Source organism: Carassius auratus, chromosome 50 (genome assembly GCF_003368295.1).
Source record: "Carassius auratus strain Wakin chromosome 50, ASM336829v1, whole genome shotgun sequence".
Lineage (NCBI taxonomy): Eukaryota > Metazoa > Chordata > Actinopteri > Cypriniformes > Cyprinidae > Carassius > Carassius auratus.
Window position 1 is genome coordinate 20,324,572 of NC_039292.1, and position 18,841 is coordinate 20,343,412.

An 18,841-nucleotide genomic window follows, 5' to 3' on the forward strand; every position below is an offset into this window, starting at 1 on the left:
AAACTGGGCCAAATGTTTTTGGGTATCCTTCCACAATCTTTCTACAATAGTTCACTGGAATGGTCCACTCCTCTTGACAGAACTGGTGTAACTGGGTCAGGTTGCAAATTTTTTTTTTTTTTATTTCTTGATTTAAAACAGAAAAAGTTTACTCTGATTTAATGTATGACAGTAAAGAAAGTTTTTGGGTTCTTTTCTTAAGTGTATGTAATTATACAGACTTCATGCCTGAAATTCTTGCAGCATGTACGTGAAAAACAATTTATTTTATACAAATTATAGCCAAACCTAGAAAGTGTGAAAAAAGTGCTCCCAGTTAATATCACTAAAAAACTTGTCACTCTAATACCGCGATCTCACAGAATTCTGTTATAATCACTTCACAATGATTCTATCATTTACATAGTGTCCAGAGCGCAAACACAAATAAGCACTGGATTGTTTGCCAGATCTTTTTCTCAAATATGTTTTTATTACAGCTTTATCTGAGGGTCCTCTTTATTGTTTTGAACACCCCAGCAGATCCGTGCCTGTATATAATATATTCGTGCATATACAGGCCTGGAATGGTCATTGGAAGATTCAGGAATATTCCCAGTGAGCCACACATACTGTATATTGTTCCGCAACAGTATCACCTTTACATGAATGAAGTCTCACACTGATGAAAGCACAAGTCTCTTGTTCATTTTTGGGCAAACTGGTAATAGTGGTGAAGTGAGGGATTTGCAAGCGGTGCTTGTAAACCTGGAATCCCATCGCTTGTGTGTGCACAGCTACTCATAGCATTTATAAAAAATTATAAATGGCATATATAAATATAACACAGGCAATAAAGTAAGCCACCTGACTTCTCTCCAGTTTTTATTTTTTCTCACACACATATAACACAACAAAACCCTTCAGAAACGTGCCAGGATTTAAAGTCATTAGTCATCACAGTAAAAGTCACATATATTTTTTTTTTGTCTGGAGAGTTTTATTATTTTTGAACACACTTTTAATGTACATCAGAATGTTTCTCATGTTGACTATTGATGCCAAACTAAGAGTGGGGTGTGAGCGCTATAAAGAAAAGTTCATTTAGATTTAGAATAATAATTGGGTGACAACTTGTTGATATGAGTGCAGTATCCCCCCCCCCAAAAAAAAAAAAATTCTATAAATTGAATAAATGAAATGAATAAATATTATAAAATACATTACAAATGGGATCTCTCTGTTTCTTGCCAGCTTCACTGTACTCTCGCAGTATGTGTCTTTCTAGTTCAGCTGTAAACACTCAGTTAACCACAGACTTCTGTTTTGAGGATCTTTTTGTTCAGTATGCTTTGTGTTTTGCAGAGTTCAGTAAAAACAAGACACTGGTGTAATAGGGTTTAATGTTTTTACATTATTTGTACAATTATTGTTATCCTGTATATGTAGGGTTTAATGTAATTACTTAATAAATAAGTTTAACTTCTGCTCTATAGTGGTTGAAAGGATCATATGATGCGATTTCAAGTTCCTTTCTCTTTGGATTGTTACAAGCTCTTGGAGCATAATAAGAAGATTTGTAAAGTTGCAAAGACTGAAGTCTCAAATCCAAAGAGACATTCTTTATAAAAGTTAAATGTCAACCACACACCCCTAAAATGTACCAACATATCTGTCACTATGTGAGAAGATTTGCATAACGCCGCCCAGATGTTCACGCAAAGAAAGAAGGCAACTTTTATTATCGCTGTCGCCGCCAACGCCATGTTGTGGATGCGCTGTGTTTCATTGTGAAAGTGAAATTACTTTGTTTGTTCTTTCAAAAGAGGACACAACTAGAAATCAGGGGTTAAGTTGTATCTATAACACTGTTCCAGAACAGTTCAGCCCAAATATTCAGATGTGTACAGCGCATTTTATGGAGGACTGTTTCCTGATCCTGGGAGAGAAGACTACAATGACGTCTTTTCTGAATCACAGTCTGTTAGTACGTTTACATTTTTAAATAATTTCCCACTGATGATTCAACCACAAGTTTTAAGGAGTGTAGTGTAGGCTTGTTTCTCCAATTATGCAGACATGGTGTGGGGGGTGAAAACCCACGGAAAAACACGAGCGTCTGTAGGCGTGACGTGTGGGCGGAGCTAAAGAATCACGAGCGCGAGTAGGCTTTTGCGTAAGTTACACTTTTTAAGTCTTTTTTTTTTTTAAGGTGTACATGTGGAAAGTGCAGTTTGATGACAACATTGCATGTTGTTTACTTGATGTGCTTACGCGCCGATAGCTAAGTTAACAACACAGAGATATTTGAAGCAGTGCATTATCCTTAAGAAATAAACAATGTGCAAATCCGGCGTCAAACTGGGCCTTGTTTGTAAAACAAGCATCTTCGAAATGCAGGGAACAAACACTTGCACAACTCCGTTGATGCTCTGTAAAAATAAACTCCATCCCCTGGTCCCTTAATGCTGTTTCTCTTTTGGTAATCTGTGCAGGGTTGTCTTGCCCTGGCAACCAAAAACACACTCCTTTTGTGACAATTCGGTCTCTCGCTCTGATCAGTGAATGTCTGTTGTGCTCTCAGTGCTGTGCTCTACGGGAGCGCGCGCTCTTCCGGCAGAAGTGCCCTCAGGACCCATATAAGGAAATTCCACTCCATCTAACGTCACACAGAGCCATACTCGAAAAAAACTTTCAGAAACTTGTGACAAACCATGCTATTTAATGCATACTGAGTTTTTTACACTGTTAAAGAGTTGGATTCCCATGCTAAACATGGACAAAGTTTCAAAAATTAAGTTGTACGTTTGAAGGAGTATTTTTGGAACAAACATGAAACAAACATGAAATAGCATTTCACCCCCCCTTTAAGTTTACGCAGCAAGTTATGCAACACAACACGTAAAAAGTCAGTATAAGTCATTACAATCAGTAATTATGTCCCCATTGCGACAAATGCCTGGTGTGTAATAGGTTTAACTGGTTTTGTCTTGTCGCACCAGGACATGGCATCATAGTATGTTAATGGGCGTATTTCTGTCACATGCTTGAGTCAAATGTGGAAAATAATGTGTTTATTTATTTATTTATTTATAAGCATCAACAGCAACAACAATAATATTAACAATAAGCAAAAAAAAAAAAAAAAAATACAAAAAGGATGTCTAATGTTTTAAAATGGAGAAAATAATAAAGGACAAGAGTCATATCAACTTCATTTTAAACTACCATTTTAGTAGGCTTATAAGCTTTTTTATAGCTACAGAGTCAAGAATAATTCACTGGATAATGTTAATTCACTGAATAATATTCTCTGGAATATTGTAATATAACAAACAAATCATTGTATTTTATTGTATTTCTCAACTGGAATGTTATATCAAAATGATTAATGTTTTGTCATTCAAGATTATGAAATGTCTGCTGACAGCGCGGTTTACACAGTTACACAGAACTATACTCAAACTAATAATTAATAACTGGGTCATTCCTGGTATGCGATAACATTTTGGCTTCATAAGAGTTACATGATTTGTATGTTTTTTGCAAATAGTGAAATTATTAACTATTATGAATGGATATAGGTCAAGCTCTGGGAAAACATTCCACCCTGTGAGGGACATATATATAGTTATTACAACATGTTAATAATGTAAATGTTAAACAATAATGAACTTTTCTTGGATATAACCTGTGTTAAAATAAACTTGTCGATCTTTAACCTTCTGTTCTCAAGTACATACAGCTCCAAATGATGTATTGTACGATCAGCCCTTGTTCAAGAATTATATCACTGAGGATGCTCTAGCTTTGATTTATAATTTTACAGATTAATATGCAGATGTCATTCCTGAAATTTAGCAGTGTGTCCATAAAAAAAAGCAAAGCAAAACAAAGGTTTTATACAAGTTCCGATTTATACTGTATATAGTCAAAAAGTGTTCCCTTAAAATCACAAAAACTTAACTTCACTTGTCTTAGTCCATCGTGATCTCACAAAATGTAGTTATTATAATCAATGAAGCTCTCTTCACTGCACAAATGCTATTTCACTTACAGTGCATGTTACACTACTTTTTGTCATAATAGGATGATTCTGGAGCTTGCAGAACACTGAATATGTCTGTGATTGGCTGCTCTGCTCAACACTTTCCAGAGCAAACACAAACACATACTGCATGGATAATTCATTACAGCTTTCTTTGAGGATGCTTAGCAGGAGCAGCACTATGAAGGAAAGCTCATTTAATTTAGAATTGTAATGGGGTGAAAACGTGTTGATATGAGTGTAATAATTCCAAAGAATTTATAAATAATAATAATCATGGTAATAATAAATAACAAATGAAATCTGTCTCTTTCTTGCTGCTCTGACTTTACTGTGGCAGTAGGCTGCTGTCAGGTTTGCATCTCTTACTCTTAGATTCATCTTTGATGATGATGATGAAACCTTTATTGCCCCGAGGGGAATTTGTTTTGCACTCAAGGGAGCCACATTTAACATTTACACCAGTGATCCTCAAATCTGGCTCGCGAGATCCACTTTCCTGCGAAGTTTAGCTCTAACCCTAATCAAACACGCACGAGTTTGCTAATCAGTGTCTTCAGGATCATTAGAAAATCACAGGCAGGTGTGTTTAATAGAGTCGGAGCTAAACTCTGCAGGAAACTGGATCTCGCGAGCCAGAACAAAACAAAACAAACAACAAAACAGCAATGGTGTTGACATACAATCATCAATCTAATCACTAACATAAATCCGTAAATAATTAAACAGATAATCAATAGTGCACATTTAAAAATGTCTTTGTGCCTTTGTCTGATCTGTTCAGTAACTGAATGCTCCGCAGCACAAATGATGTAATGGCACATTTAGTTTTTGTCAGGGACATTCGAAATCTGCGTCCAGAGGGGAGGGGTGAAAACTCTGAAAAAAGTGGGTGGGATGGATCATCCAGTATCCTCAGAGCCAGATCGAGGGTAAACTGATCTACGAGACTGGAGATGCTCTGCTTTCGAGTATCTTGCTAATGTGTTAGCAGACCAGGTAAGTTTGTGATCAATAATAGTGCCCAGATACTTATTTCCCCGTAGCTTGTTGATCTCTATCAAGTCTTAACGGTGTACCAAAGCCAGGTAGGGAAAGACTGTCATCATTCACTGTATGGTTCAACCAAGTCTCACTGAAACATAACAAACAACTATCTCTGTATTCATACCGGTATTGCGTAGAGGCATGGAGTTCATCTAATTTGTTCCTCAGCGATCTCACATTAGAGAGGACCATAGTTGGTAGTGGGGGTTTAGATCCTCTCGCCGAACGCGGCGTTTAATTCCTCCTCTCGAGCCACGCTTCCTCTTTGTCCTGACAAATCGCTGTTCAGTTGGACGTAGGCATTCCAAGGGAAAATCTGTCGGAGGTGTCCACTGCAGCAGTGTTGTTAGGCCCAGCTGAAGTAGTTGATGTCTGCCGTAGGTTATCCTGAATGGCTCAGCGTTTGACAGAAGTAGAGAGAGTACAGTGATCGCCAGAAAGAGTTCCAAACAGTGGCGGCTCCAGACAATTTTGATTGGGGGGGCAATGGGGGGTCCTGGTCTTTTCAAGGGAGGTCTCATGAAAACCAACAAAAAATACAGTGGACATGGCTAATAACTGCATATTTCTGCTACTAAACAACAAAAACACCTTTGCAATGTAAACAAATGACAGGCTACATTTGTTATTCATATCCTTCACACTGCACTTTGATGTCAGGTATATTATGCATTTTTATTGACATTGATATTTTTACATTTATTTCCAGACAGATATTATTGAGTTTACAGGCTAAAGTGGTCTTTCTGTTGTAAACACTGTTGCTATTGTAGAAAAAAATATTTGCATCACATTTAAAATATAATTATATTTTAATTCATTTCTGAATTGTTTTTATTTTTATAATGATAATTCAGAGAATGAGAAAATCTGAACAAGCCTTACCAGTGTTGTGATAATTATTTTTACGTGTTAAAAATAAATAAGTACTGTAATATAATAAAAGTTTATTCAAATAACATAAAAAAGACCAGACCCCTCCATGCCTGTGAAACCTTTCTCCCTCAAACAGCACGCTAGTGTTACTTCTACACTACAGGCTACACACAGCAATATAAACAACGTATCTGCATGTTCTCACATCACATCGTTCTTGTAAAATAATAATAAGTAAATAAACATCAGAATCACTTTGCTGAGAATGAAACACCACTTACCAGCTGCCACGATGTTGAAAATATCCTCTAGCAATTAAAAAATGCGAGTGCAGCATGAGGAATCTTCCCGGTTGGATGAGGTCGTAGTCAGGTGAACGGTCATCATGCTGGTCATTTTATTTACGGCTAAATTATTATTAATAAATTGTACTAATATTATGATTGGGCGTGGGCAGGCATTCACAAAAGTTTGTTATTACAAAAAAGATTTGAGGAAATTTTGCTTTGACAAAAGGGCACTTGTCTTAAGGGGCGGAGCAGGTGCTCAAGTGAACCGGTTCTTTCGGACAATTCGATCAAGTAAACCAGTTGAAAAAAAAAATGGTTCACCGGTTCTTTTGCGCTCGATAATGCCGTCATTGGCGATGATTGCCCTTCATTCAAGCCTTTGGTTTACCCGCGCTTATAACATTAGCACAGAATCAGTTCAGAATCAATCACCAAAAGAATCAGTTCGGTTCAGATGCGCTCTGTGTCAGTCTGCTTCACGCTGAATCACGCATGCGCAGTTATCATCAGCTCATCGGTTCTCGAATCGGACGCGTCCGACAGAAACGGTTCTCGGTTCAGTGTATGAATAAATGTCGAAATAATTATTATTTATTATTGTTCTGCGTAGTTTGAAGAGAAACATCTTTGGATCTTTATCCCGAATATATATATTTTTTAATCAGGAAGAGGCTGGGGGGTCAAATGGGGGGTCAAGGCATTTTTTGGCAGGGTCTTGAGACCCCCCAAGACCCCCCCTGGCGCCGCCGGTGGTTCCAAATAAGCCATGTTACCGTCCATTGTTTACATCCAATTGCAGACGTTTACACTCGCGACATTTAAATACACAACTTGACACCGTGGGACCGTAATTAATAAACAAACAAAAACTAGAAAAACAGGAAGAGAAAAGAAAGAAAAAAAGACAATGTGTACTAACAAACATTGACCAAACAATCAGAGATCCCGTGTGCGTGTCAGCCACTGAGCAGTGCCACATCACTATCTTTGAGCAATTGATGATATGCATTTATCATTTATGATCTGGCTTTGTATTGTTCAATTATGTAATTGGCATTATACATATGTAATATATAAAATGTTATTTGATTTAGTCTCCTTCAGAAATCATTATTTACAGTTGATTAAAATGGATTCTGGTTTTGCAGCAAATCTGTGTCCAGAATACAGAAGCTCAAACTGAAGGTCATGAATGAATGGAGCAGAAAACACGTCTCCTGGGACATCATGATATCCGTCTATCACCGACTTGTATGAACATGAGCAAGTTGTGCTAACATGACAAAGAAACTACACTTTTTGTATGAGCAAGCATGTGATGCCCAAATGTAAAGGTATTCGTTAACCCTTCATCCTCTGACTAAGATTAGAAATGGGAGTTTGTGACCATGAGATCCCCATTTTTAAGTATTTTAAAAATACATAAACACAGTAGTTTATTTTCATACATAGTCTGACTGCTGTATTTTGTAGTTCATTTCGATACACTTAAAATTTGGATGTATCTTTTCCCAACCCTGGCTGTAGGTCGCTGCTGATGTACTTTCCAGTCAAAACACATTTCACAACACAAGACTCAGTCTCTAAACTCTATACTCATGGTCAGGAACAATACTCTAGTTTTTGGCATTTAAGTGATGACTGATTGGTGTTAACAGGTCCACATGCCCTTATGAAACAAAAATATAATGCAGTACAGTATATTGGAAAATATAATGTAATATATTAGGCATATATTCTTATATATATTTATTTTTTCCAATATATTGCAATATATTGAAAGCGGCAATCATTTGTATGTTTTGCAATATATTATATAATATATGTATCGTCAATATATTATTAAATGTATTCAAATATATAAAATATTAGAAAATAAAAAGGGAAAATAATATATATCAATATACCACAATACATTTTAAGAAATATATTGGTAAATATATTTTCCTTTCGTAAGGGTGGGTCCAGAAAACATTCCTCACATCATTACACCAGCAGCAGCAGACCGTCCTGTCAGCCCAAGGAAGTTCGGATGAATAGATTCATTATTGCCAAAATCTGACCCTCCCATACAGTATTGTTCAAAATAATAGCAGTACAATGTGACTAACCAGAATAATCAAGGTTTTTAGTATATTTTTTATTGCTACGTGGCAAACAAGTTACCAGTAGGTTCAGTAGATTGTCAGAAAACAAACAAGACCCAGCATTCATGATATGCACGCTCTTAAGGCTGTGCAATTGGGCAATTAGTTGAAAGGGGTGTGTTCAAAAAAATAGCAGTGTCTACCTTTGACTGTACAAACTCAAAACTATTTTGTACAAACATTTTTTTTCTTCTGGGATTTAGCAATCCTGTGAATCACTAAACTAATATTTAGTTGTATGACCACAGTTTTTTAAAACTGCTTCACATCTGTGTGGCATGGAGTCAACCAACTTGTGGCACCTCTCAGCTGTTATTCCACTCCATGATTCTTTAACAACATTCCACAATTCATTCACATTTCTTGGTTTTGCTTCAGAAACAGCATTTTTGATATCACCCCACAAGTTCTCAATTGGATTAAGGTCTGGAGATTGGGCTGGCCACTCCATAACATTCATTTTGTTGGTTTGGAACCAAGACTTTGCCCGTTTACTATTGTGTTTTGGGTCATTGTCTTGTTGAAACAACCATTTCAAGGGCATGTCCTCTTCAGCATAGGGCAACATGACCTCTTCAAGTATTTTAACATATGCAAACTGATCCATGATCCCTGGTATGCGATAAATAGGCCCAACACCATAGTAGGAGAAACATGCCCATATCATGATGCTTGCACCTCCATGCTTCACTGTCTTCACTGTGTACTGTGGCTTGAATTCAGAGTTTGGGGGTCGTCTCACAAACTGCCTGTGGCCCTTGGACCCAAAAAGAACAATTTTACTCTCATCAGTCCACAAAATGTTCCTCCATTTCTCTTTAGGCCAGTTGATGTGTTCTTTGGCAAATTGTAACCTCTTCTGCACATGCCTTTTTTTTAACAGAGGGACTTTGCGGGGGTTTCTTGAAAATAGATTAGCTTCACACAGACGTCTTCTAACTGTCACAGTACTTACAGGTAACTCCAGACTGTCTTTGATCATCCTGGAGGTGATCATTGGCTGAGCCTTTGCCATTCTGGTTATTCTTCTATCCATTTTGATGGTTGTCTTCCGTTTTCTTCCACGTCTCTCTGGTTTTGTTCTCCATTTTAAGGCATTGGAGATCATTTTAGCTGAACAGCCTATCATTTTTTGCACCTCTTTATAGGTTTTCCCCTCTCTAATCAACTTTTTAATCAAAGTACGCTGTTCTTCTGAACAATGTCTTGAACGACCCATTTTCCTCAGCTTTCAAATGCATGTTCAACAAGTGTTGGCTTCATCCTTAAATAGGGGCCACCTGATTCACACCTGTTTCTTCACAAAATTGATGACCTCAGTGATTGAATGCCACACTGCTATTTTTTTGAACACACCCCTTTCAACTAATTCAACTAATTGCCCAATTGCACAGCCTTAAGAGCGTGCATATCATGAATGCTGGGTCTCATTTGTTTTCTGAGAATCTACTGAACCTACTGGTAACTTGTTTGCCACGTAGCAATAAAACAATATACGAAAAACCTTGATTATTCTGGTTAGTCACATTGTACTGCTATTATTTTGAACAATACTGTATGTGTGCCCCAGAAGAAATCCTCAGAAACATCAGATCACATGTGAAACAGTGTTTATTAGACAACAATGATATATATATAGTATAGTATATTTTCATACTACAGGAATACAGTATTTCAGAGAGTGTGATCTGTTGTGTGCTGCACATTTTGATACATTTAGTTCATCCAGTCATCTTTATTGCTTTGATTCCTCAAAATGAAGCATGAAAATACCTGCAAATGGAGTTAATTATACAAGAGTGTGCAGCTAAAACATCCCAAATCAGTAAATATCTTGGGAAAATGTAGGATTTTTAACGTTTTTTTTAAATAATTTTTTTATATATTTACATTTGTATTAATGCAAATTATCATTAATCTTTATTGTTATTAGTTACATTATTTGTTTTGTGTTTTGATTTTATTTTTTATTTTTTTACATTCAAAGTTTAGAGTGAATGTCCATGCTGAAGTTGTTTTAGGCTTGAAAATGTTTTGTTGTTTTCTTTCATTCTGCTACATTTAAACAATATCACGTGACAAAAAGTGAAGCTGTACTGAATATCAGCAAAGATTCAATCATAGACATGAAGCCACAGAAATTTCCACTCCATCCTCATTCTCTGATCTGAAACACAAGAGGAGAGACACACATACTGAACTGACTGAGCACTAACGGTTATTTAAAATAAAATAAACTACAAGACATACAACAACTATGTTTGAACTATTTAGTTAAATAAGTTAATAATAATATTATTATTAATATTTCATGCTATTAGAAAATGTGTAATTTAACATTATTGTCATTGAATTGTTTACCACCTGCCTCTCATCAGCAGCTGCAGTGTCTCTCAGCTGTATCAGTGCAGTCACTGTGACTCTGACTGACGGAGGTTTTTGTACGACTCTTTATCACTGTGTGAACACATAGCTACTACTGATGTAGTGTAGACTCATACAGTAATAATCTCCTGTATCTTCAGTCTGGACTCCACTGATGGTCAGAGTGAAATCACTTCCATAGTTTGATCCACTGCCACTGAATCTAGATGGAGTTCCTGACTGGAGGCTTCTTGTGTAATATATGAGGAGTTTAGGAGCTTCTCCAGGTTTCTGCTGATACCAAGACACACAGTCACTACAGTCAGAAATCGGCTGACTGGTTTTACAGCTGATCGTAACAGTTTCTCCTTGTTTGATGGGTTTTATTTCTGGATTCTGAGTCACAGTCACTTGTCCCCAGATCTCTGAAATAAGACATCATATTAATTCAGTGGTTATTGGACTGTTCATAAGATGTGCGTAATGTACAAAATATTTACCCTGTATCCAGAGCGTCAGAGTCCAGATGAGGATGATGATGTTGTTCATTGTTGTTGTTGTGTCTTGTGTGATGATGAAGATTGTGTTCTGTTCTGCTCTCAGTCATGAAGTGTTAAACTCACAGCTCTATAAACACTCTCAGAGCACTGAAGCATGTGCTGAACATGCAAAGAAGTGGGCAGGATTCACAACAGACTGAGCTGCCAACAAAACCATATTATAGTATATTTGATTTAAGATTTTCACAAATATTATTTTGGTAACACATTAGTAAAGGGACCAATCCTCACTATTAAATAATTGCTTATTAGCATGCCTATTATTAACACATTAACTGTACCTAAACTTAAAGGGTTAGTTCACCCAAAAATAATATTCTGTCATTAATTACTCAGCCTCATGTCGTTACAAACCTGTAAGACCTCCGTTCATCTTCAGAAACACAAATTAAGATATTATTGATGAAATCTGAGCTTTCTGACCCTCCATAGACGGCAAAGAAATCAACACGATCAACGTCCAGAAACATAGCAAGGAGATCGGTAACATAATCCATGTGACATCAGGGTTCAACTGTAATATTATGAAGCTACGAGAATACTTTATGTATTACTATTAATATGCAGTGAATTAAGAGTCATAGTTAATGGTTTAATAGCGAGAACTGGACCTTAAAATAAAGTATGGTCATTATTTTAGTCACTGTTGTTGAATCCAGGTCCAGGGTTTCAAATGTAAAGTGGATTCACGGTGATTGAGCTGCAGATGAAGAATAGAAACATTAAGAGAAACACAACGACATCCATGATAAAAGAGGTCAAAGGTCATTAGGTCATTAAATATATACTGTATCTTAAAAAATTCTTATATAAGAACATTTAGAAGATAATTTTTGGGAAAGTTTTATTTGAAATGCATTTTCAAAATGCTAAGGCTGAGATGTTTCTACTCTCAGTGTGTTGAAGTGTTTCTCTCTCTGCTGGAGTGTGTGTTCACTCGAGTGGAATAGAGGTGGAGGAACTAAACTGGTGCTCGGTAAGTCTGTTAAAATTCTTCATTAAAAACATACAGTTTAGATTGTAAAAAAATGAACATAAATTATATATATATATATATATATATATATATATATATATATATATATATATATATATATATATATATTATTGACAATAAATATTATTTATACAAATATTGAATCTGAAATATTGTTTCAATTGTTTATTGTGAAAGTGTAAACTAATCATTTGTAGATCTTTTTTTAAAAAACATTTACATCTGATGAGTAGTTTACACTAGATTAAAGAATGCAGAAAGTGTTGTAAATGATGTATTCATGCGTTTACACAACAGCGTTTGAACACTTTGTAGTGTGTACTGCAGTGTAAGGGCGACTGGTGAGAGTTAGACAGATGTCTTCTGACACACATGGAGTATTTTAACTGTAACATAGTACAATGTTGACACTTCAATGATTTATAAGTGATTAATATATTAACTAGTAACTTCACTAGTAATTATAGTAGTTCACTAGTAATTATACTGAAAATGAATTTATTAATTAATCTATTTTTATTGAGATAAGTAGTTGCAATCAATTTATTTTAGCTACATTTAAATAAACTAATATAGTTTACTAAAATTCAACATTTTTATTTTATTGTAGCTAAAATGTATTGTTTGCAACCACTTATCTTATTTTTATTTATTTATTTATTTTTTGTATAATTTTATTCAGTGCATTAATATTTAACTAAGGATCTGTTTGATTATTTTATGATACTATTTTTAAAGATAACTTACAAGATTTATAAATAGTTAGCATATTACTTAATAATCATTTGTGAATATATAGTCATGTTTTGTAAATTATTAGTCAATCATAATCTAATCATATAATAATTATTATTTATAACTTAATATACAAAACAGATAAAAATATTAACATTTCACTTATTAATCATTTATGAACACATAGTCATGTTTTGTAATTGATAGTTTACTTAGTTTAATGAATGAACAAAACACACACAAATTGTTAGCATATCACTTATTAATTGCTTGTGAATGTTTTGTAAATGATTACTTCATCATTAAATAATCAATTATAAATGACTTAAAAACTGAATGTTATTAGAATTTTTTTACCATTCACTTTGAACAAACAATTCCTGTCACAACACTTTCATAATGTTTTATCAGTTAATCACAGTTTTTTTTTTTCCTTTTATACATTTCTATATTTTGTTCATAGTATTTTATTGTAAATAAAAAACAGAGATTTGATGTTAAAATGTAAAGGTAGCAGTTTTCTGCAAATTATTTAATGATTCTGAATCTGTTTTGATCGTGTTGTTCTAATTCAGTGATTTTAATATGCATACAAAATATGTTTAAATCTTTTAAACTCATTTGATTCAGTTCATTTCTAATTATGATAGTAACATACTCTAACTTGTAGTCACACATTGTGTATTTGAAATGTAATGTGAAACGTATAAAAACACATAAACACTATGTTATGTTAAAACTACAGGATTACTGTAGTCAGTGTATTAGTATGTTTAGTTTAGTTTTTTATTAGGTTTAATTTAAATGTGTAAAGTATTTGTGTAGTCTGTATATTGTATAGATAGTAATATTTAGCTGTAGTGATGTTGAATAAGATGAATGATGAGACTGTTGTGATTTTGACTGCACTCCTCATGTCTGCTGCTGAAAGTCCTGTTGAAATGCTGTGAATGCTGCAGGACAGAAGAGTGCTGGAGCTGCAGTGTGTTTTCTCTGTGTTTGTGAATGTGTTGTGTTTGTCTCCTGCAGCTGGTCCCACAGTGAAGCCCTCAGTGTCTCTGCTGCCGCCCTCTTCTCTGCAGATCTCTGGAGACTCAGCCGCACTGCTCTGCCTGCTCAGCTCTTACTCTCCACAGGGGGCGCTGGTGAGCTGGACACTGGACGGCTCAGAGGTCACCGAGGGGGTTGTGACCAGCGCAGAGAGCGAGCAGGACGGCCGCTACAGCCGCAGTAGTGTCCTGACCCTCAGCAAAGCACGCTGGGAAGCGGGAGAGCAGTACGTCTGCAGAGTAACACATGATGGAGCTCCTCATGAGGCCTCGTTCCACAAGAGTCGCTGTTAGTCGCTCGCAGTGCTGATGTTTCTCCAGTGAGCGCTGCTCTCTCCTGAAGATGAGCGTATCTGAGTGTCCTGTGTCAGGCAGGATTCACATGAGTCTAGTGCTGCAGCTGTAGTCATTTACAACTCAATACTGAAAGAGAGCTCTAGTGTCAAAGCACTGGCTGATCTTTCAATCTGCTGTGTTTGCTGCAACATTCAATAAAGCTTCTCAACAAACTCCATTTGTGTCTGACAACATCATTCAACTAACAGATGAAGATGCATGTAGTGTTTGTCCAGGTGTTTTTCAGAAGCTCGATCAGTAGCAGTAAATCTAGTCAAATAAAGCTCTTGGGGTTTGAACATGGTCTCTGGAGACAGAGCTGCTCTATTCTGAGAGGATCACAATCACTCCACCCTGACAATGCAAATGAGATTTTCAGCTCACACTCCCAGAGTCACTGTTTGATTGGTTACATGATCTGGACTGAAACACACCAGTTTCACTTCTGCTGTAGTCAAGAGATAATTTGAATATACTGTATATGAAAAATGTCATAAAAACATAAAAAGCCATTCTGATACAAATTTTGTAAGAATATAAATCTTTCTGTGAGTGAAATGGAAAGCATCACGTCCAGATATCAGAAGTGACTGAATGCAGTCTGTTCAGTTTGACTGACAGGAATCATATCTTACATCTAAAACATGATGATCATATTAAACACTGACTCATTCTCTTTAGAAATACAAGATTTCTGTTAGTAGTAATGATACTGTGTTATCATTACTACTAACAGAGATATTTACTGTGTTAACTGTGCTCTTCATGAACAAGCTGGATAGGGATTTTTGGTTTTTATCCTCTGGGAGGCATCTTTGCACTGCAGAACACACATACAAACACACAATGACATTTCACACCTTTTCCTGAAATCTACTAGGGTCACATCTCCTTCACACTGCACTTTGATGTCAGCTCAGGTATGTTATTCAGTTTATATTGACATTGATATTTCTACATTTATTTCCAGAGAGATATTATTGAGTTTACAGGCTAAAGTGGTCTTGCTGTTGTAAACACTGTTGTTAAAACAAAATATTTGCATCACATTTAAAATATAATTATATTTTAATTCATTTCTGAATTGTTTTTATTTTTATAATGAAAAATTAAGAGAATGAGAAAATCTGAATAAGCCTTACCAGTGTTGAGATAATTATTTTTAAGGCACTACGTTTAAAAAAATAAATAAATACTGTAATATAATAATATTTTAGTCAAACAACATAAAAAAGACCAGACCCCTCGATGCCTGTGAAACTTTTCTCCCTCAAACAGCACGCTAGTGTTACTTCTACACTACAGGCTACACACAGCAATATAAACAACATATCTGCATGTTCTCACATCACATCGTTCTTGTAAAATAATAATAAGTAAATAAACATCAAAATCACTTTGCTGAGAATGAATCACCACTTACCAGCTGCCACGGTGTAGAAAATATCCTCTGGCAAATTAAAAAATATGCATGCGGCGTCCCGGGTGGAGGAGGTCATCGTCTTCAGGTGAAAGGTCATCATGTTGGTCAATTTATTTACGGCTAAATTATTGTTCATAAATTGTACTAATATTTAGATTTGGCATGTGCAGATATGCACAAAAGGGCATGTCATTACAAAAAAAATTTGAGGAAATTTTGCTTTGACAAAAGGGCACTTCGGGCACCAAGGGGCAAAGGGGCAGGTGCCACATAACACCCCCCCCCCTGCCTACTTTAAAGAAATGAACCCTTTTCTGTCCTTAATGGAAACATGTCGTGTTATAGTCATTATATGAAGTGTCTGTCTTCAGGTGATTTGTTTTCTGATGTTCAAAAATACCAGAAGGAAACATTAGTTGAGGGATGTCATCTTATTTATGGCTGTAATGTGTGCTGTGTTAATCAAATCATAATCTTATCGTGACATGTTTTGCTATAATAACAAATGTCAAATCATATAATAAAAAACAAGAATCTATGTTATATTGTATTGTGATGAAACTGCTGTTTGTTACAAACTGTATCTCCTCAAGCTGCAGTGTCTCTCAGCTGTATCAGTGCAGTCACTGTGACTCTGACTGACGGAGGTTTTTGTACGACTCTTTATCACTGTGTGAACACCCAGCTACTACTGATCCAGTGTTCACTCTGACAGTAATAATCTCCTGTATCTTCAGTCTGGACTCCACTGATGGTCAGAGTGAAATCTTTTCCTCCGCTAGATCCACTGCCACTGAATCTAGATGGAGTTCCTGACTGGAGGGTTTTTATTTGATATATGAGGAGTTTAGGAGCTTCTCCAGGTTTCTGCTGATACCAGGCTAAGTTGCTATAATATATTCCTGGATCTGTACTACACTCTTTTGTAGCTGTTTGACCGAGCTGGACAGTTTTAACTTTAGGCTGAGTCACAGTGATTCCTCTGGATTCTGAATAAAATAAAATAGATTAGTTTGCAAATCTTCTTAATATCAGAATATTAAATTGATATAAACAATAATAACATATTATCATTATCAAAAATAGACATCCTACCTTGAATAAAAGCTGCAATGGTCCAGATGAGGATGATGATGTTGTTCATTGTTGTTGTTGTGTCTTGTGTGATGATGAAGATTGTGTTCTGTTCTGCTCTCAGTCATGAAGTGTTAAACTCACAGCTCTATAAACACTCTCAGAGCACTGAAGCATGTGCTGACCATGCAAAGAAGTGGGCAGGATTCACAACAGCTCGAGCTGATAACAAACACATATACAATAAAAATATAGAAAATATCATTTTACAATGACTGTGGTTCAGTATTGTTTGAATTTTATGGAATCTGATTCTGCTTATAGATTCAGATTCTTATTGATTCCTATAGTTTTGGTTCCAATAAGAAAAAAACTAACAAACAAACAAACAAACAAAAATCCAATAATAAAGTAAAACATTTAGATGCCAAATATATTTATTCTGTCAGAAAACGTAAGGCTACAACAGAAACTCTTGTCTATGGTTTTATTATGGTAAATTAGGAACAATAAATCAATTAGGAATAGCATAAAAAATACAACTGAACAAATTGCAGACAAAGAAATTGATATACATTTAGAAACACTGCTTCAATTTCTTTCTCATTTCTCATGTTGAAGTACACTCAAGACACAAAAAAATAGCTGCATCACAAGAGTGAAAGAGAAGTCATCTCTGGTCCAGAACAGTTTTTATCTTCAGTGGAACTCCACGAGAACAGACACAGACCGGGAACACACACCGCTGTTCTCTGTGCTCTGCTTCAGATGTGTGATGGGGATCATTTTACTGACTCAGATCTTTGAATCTCGTTCGTCAAAATGAACAAATCTTTTTTTTTTTTTTTTTTTACTTTTTTTTTTTTTAAGCAGAATATAATTAAAATATATGTTATTAGCCAAATTATTATTCCATGACACATCTACTTAATGCTACATTTCAAATTAGTCTGCTAATGCAATAAAACTATAATAAAACCAAGGCCAAATAATGAGAAACAGAAATGATTCATTCATTGTTTCAGATTATCTGTTATTAGTCTGTTAGTTTCCCTCACTTCTCCGTTCTTAGTCACATCACATCTCTATAAACTGAAGCTATGCAGTCTGTACTGGAAACAGAATTGATTAGTTTATCATATGAATACAAACATTACATATTAGTAACTATATGCTGTTATTATATGTAGGTATTATTGAGGCCTAGACCAATTTGGGACCAGAAACGCATCACTGTAAACATGTTTGAAGGGAAGTTTGGGAATTATGAACTAATTTCTGTGTACAATACTGCAGACCTTACGACTCGAGAAGTGAACTTATCATTTCTCTTTCAGACACAGACTGCTGTAGCATTTGGACAAATCAGACACACAACATTTAACAAATAATATCTAACGCCTCCTAATCTAACCAAAGGGTCTATGGACCCTTCCCCCAAAAGGAAGCTATCGCCTCAAAATGGACTGCACAGGCCTCTGGTTCCCTAGCAACCAAAGGGACACTTTCTGATAAAACTAGGTTTATGACGCCCAGGAATGTGGCTAAGCAACTCTAAACTCAAGTCTCTAAAAGAGACACATAATACACATAAAAGCGACTCTCCTCTAATTAATCCATATAAAAACCTTTCTTTGAATTAATTCACATATATTTTAGGGCATTGTGTATGCTTTTACTGTTCTTGTATATTGTGTTTTGTGTATTGTATGTGTTTTATACGTTCGTATTATGGATCACTAGTTAATATAACCTCATATGATGTTTGGTATCTATGAGTTTTATTTTTTCATGATCTAAACAACCCTGTAAAATGAATCTAATAAAAGAGTGTATATTATATGTTGATGATCTTAAAGATTCTTTTCTTGAAACCCCCAATCTAATTTCATATGCAAGACACCAGACTAGAGACA

The 18,841-nt window shown here is 35.5% G+C and overlaps 1 long non-coding RNA gene and 2 gene segments (V, D, J or C); 1 reads left to right on the forward strand and 2 right to left on the reverse strand.

The window, feature by feature from the left end:
- Window positions 1-9,980: 9,980 nt before the first annotated feature.
- Window positions 9,981-11,543, reverse strand: LOC113067305 (immunoglobulin kappa variable 1-39-like). The segment is given in 2 exon segments: window positions 9,981-11,176; window positions 11,252-11,543. Coding segments are annotated over 2 exon segments (384 nt in total).
- A 650-nt stretch (window positions 11,544-12,193) lies between these two features.
- Window positions 12,194-14,604, forward strand: LOC113067309 (uncharacterized). The gene is made up of 2 exons (XR_003279307.1): window positions 12,194-12,287; window positions 14,073-14,604. It is a non-coding gene; the product is annotated as an uncharacterized LOC113067309 (long non-coding RNA).
- A 1,678-nt stretch (window positions 14,605-16,282) lies between these two features.
- Window positions 16,283-17,145, reverse strand: LOC113067306 (Ig kappa chain V region BS-5-like). The segment is given in 2 exon segments: window positions 16,283-16,840; window positions 16,947-17,145. Coding segments are annotated over 2 exon segments (372 nt in total).
- Window positions 17,146-18,841: the final 1,696 nt, after the last annotated feature.